The sequence below is a fragment of the Lotus japonicus genome, chromosome 2 (genome assembly GCF_012489685.1).
Source record: "Lotus japonicus ecotype B-129 chromosome 2, LjGifu_v1.2".
In the NCBI taxonomy this organism is placed as follows: domain Eukaryota; kingdom Viridiplantae; phylum Streptophyta; class Magnoliopsida; order Fabales; family Fabaceae; genus Lotus; species Lotus japonicus.
In genome coordinates this window covers 23901387-23903446 of record NC_080042.1, presented here as the reverse complement: position 1 = coordinate 23903446, position 2060 = coordinate 23901387, and the positions used below count along the sequence as shown (strand labels likewise).

The window sequence follows — 2060 nt, the reverse complement described above, 5'->3', positions numbered from 1 at the left end:
TTGTTGTAGTATTCCCTCGCCCGCCGCTGATCGACCGCAATTTTTCCTACTTTACCGCAGATCAGCGGGTACTTCACCGCCAAGTGGGCCGTTGATATCACTGCGCAGAGGCGATTTGGCGTGTTCCGGCCAATGATGATATTGTATGATGCGACGACCTACAAAACCAGATACCTTATACGCAAAAGCTTGGCATTCTCATCAATACCAAAGACCGTGTCCAAATCCAAGTAGCCACGCACCCATGCCTGCTCCCCTGAGAAGCCGACCAAAGTCCCGGTGTATAGCATCAGGTCTTTACCTGTTAACCCCAACTGGTCAAATGCGTCGTCATAGATGACATCCGCAGAACTTCCCTGATCTAAGAGCACCCTTCGCATATTGAAACTATTGATCCTTATCGTTACCACCACAGGTTCGTCTTTATGTGTCTTAATCCCCTCAAAGTCTGCCGACGACATCACTATGTTTGGATGCTGAAAACCGAATGGGGTTGAATACCCTTGAACTGAGGTCACCGCCCTCACGTGTTTGCGCCTTGCCGCTGGCGTGTCACCGCCTCAGCCGAAGCCCCCTGCGATTGTATTGATTGTCCCAACCGGCGACTCCAGGTCCTTGTTGAAGGTTTCTTCAGCTCCTTTCTTCCTTGTCGTCAACATCTCCTTCTTGTCCGCCGTTGGTGTCCGTCGACTGCCATCCCGCCCGCGATCAGTCTGCCGGCGGATTCCCTGTTAGCGCTCTCCTCGGCCGCGGTCAACCATTTGTGAGCGTCCCGCCCTGATCAGCTTCTCGATCTCACCTTTCAATGTAAAACAGTCACTGGTGCCGTGGCTCGCCGAGCGGTGGTATTGGCACCACTTAGTTCTGTCTACCGCCTCCCGCGGCGGACTACCTCTCTGCTCACCCTCTTCGACCGCATGAGTTGCCTTCACCTCCCGGAGTAATTCTGTTAATTCCATATTTGTGTCTTTGCCTGGACTCTCGCTCCGGCGAGGGTAAGTTCGCTGCCATGGGCGGTGACGCTCTAAGTTTTCTTTCTTCGAATAGAGTTGCTTCTTCGTAAACCTCTCCGGTTGTCTGACCCTCTTATCCTTTCGCTTACTGTTTTCTCCCTTTTCCCGACCTTGTCTGTCTTCTGGCGACACGTTCCTTCTACCATCGTCCTTCTCCGTTTTTGCACGCCTTCTTTTGAACGAGTCATCCTCCTCGTCCAGGATGTAGGTGTTCGCCCGAGCACGGGCTTCCGCCATTGAACGAGCTGGCTTCCGACTTAACTTGCTATTCAGCTTCCTTGGCAGCAGTCCATTCTTGAAAGTACGCGCACAGGCTTGCGGCTCCAACTCCTCGATTTTGACAGATGCAGTACTGTACCGCTTCACGTATTGCTTCAAAGTCTCCCGGTCTAGCTGGCGAACGTTATACAGATCATCAATTGTGACCTGCTTGATCTTGCTTGCAGAGAACTGAACGAGGAATTTCGACGAAAAATCACGGAATTTCGTAATGGATCCCCGAGGCAAAGTCGTGAACCAAGCCATCGCCGTGCCTTTGAACGTTGATGGAAACATCCTGCATTTGACCGCATCAGAAGCTGCACTTATCACCATCTTCGTGTTGAAATAAAGGAGATGATCCATCGGATCGGTCTTTCCACTATAAGTCTCCAGAACGAGATTATTCATGTTGTTTGGTATGGCTACTTCCCTCACCGCCGCCAAAAACAGCTCAAACTCTGCTACGGTCTCCGCTTCCCGCTCTCCTTCGTCTTGCTGGTCAAAGCGATAGTATTCAAACTGCTCCTGCAAGTAATCATTCCGCTGTCATATGTCGTCAACGTTGCGGATCAGACGTCTCCAATCTCGGTGAATGATCAGAGCCTGAGGCAGCGGCGATCCATCTTCGGAGACCTCTGGCGAATGCATTGGAGATCCCTGTTGCGAGGATGAGGACGGTGGAGGAGGTAACGGAGATGTCGGAGAAGGAGGAGGAGGAGGCGGTGGTGGCGGAAGAGGAGTCCGTTGCTCCGGTTGCTCGAGATGAATCTCCTCACGGCGCGGCCT

At 52.3% G+C, this 2060-nt stretch overlaps 1 protein-coding gene across 1 annotated transcript; it reads right to left on the bottom strand.

Moving 5' to 3' along the window:
- Nucleotides 1-731: 731 nt before the first annotated feature.
- Nucleotides 732-1538, bottom strand: LOC130736258 (uncharacterized). Its single transcript, XM_057588100.1, has one exon. It carries the CDS (start codon nucleotides 1536-1538, stop codon nucleotides 732-734), a length of 807 nt encoding a protein of 268 aa, XP_057444083.1.
- Between the last annotated feature and the right edge of the window lie 522 nt (nucleotides 1539-2060).

Coding starts and splice junctions, on each gene's coding strand:
- LOC130736258 (XM_057588100.1), bottom strand. CDS start 1,538: ATGGCTTGGTTCACGACTTTGCCTCGGGGATCCATTACGAAATTCCGT.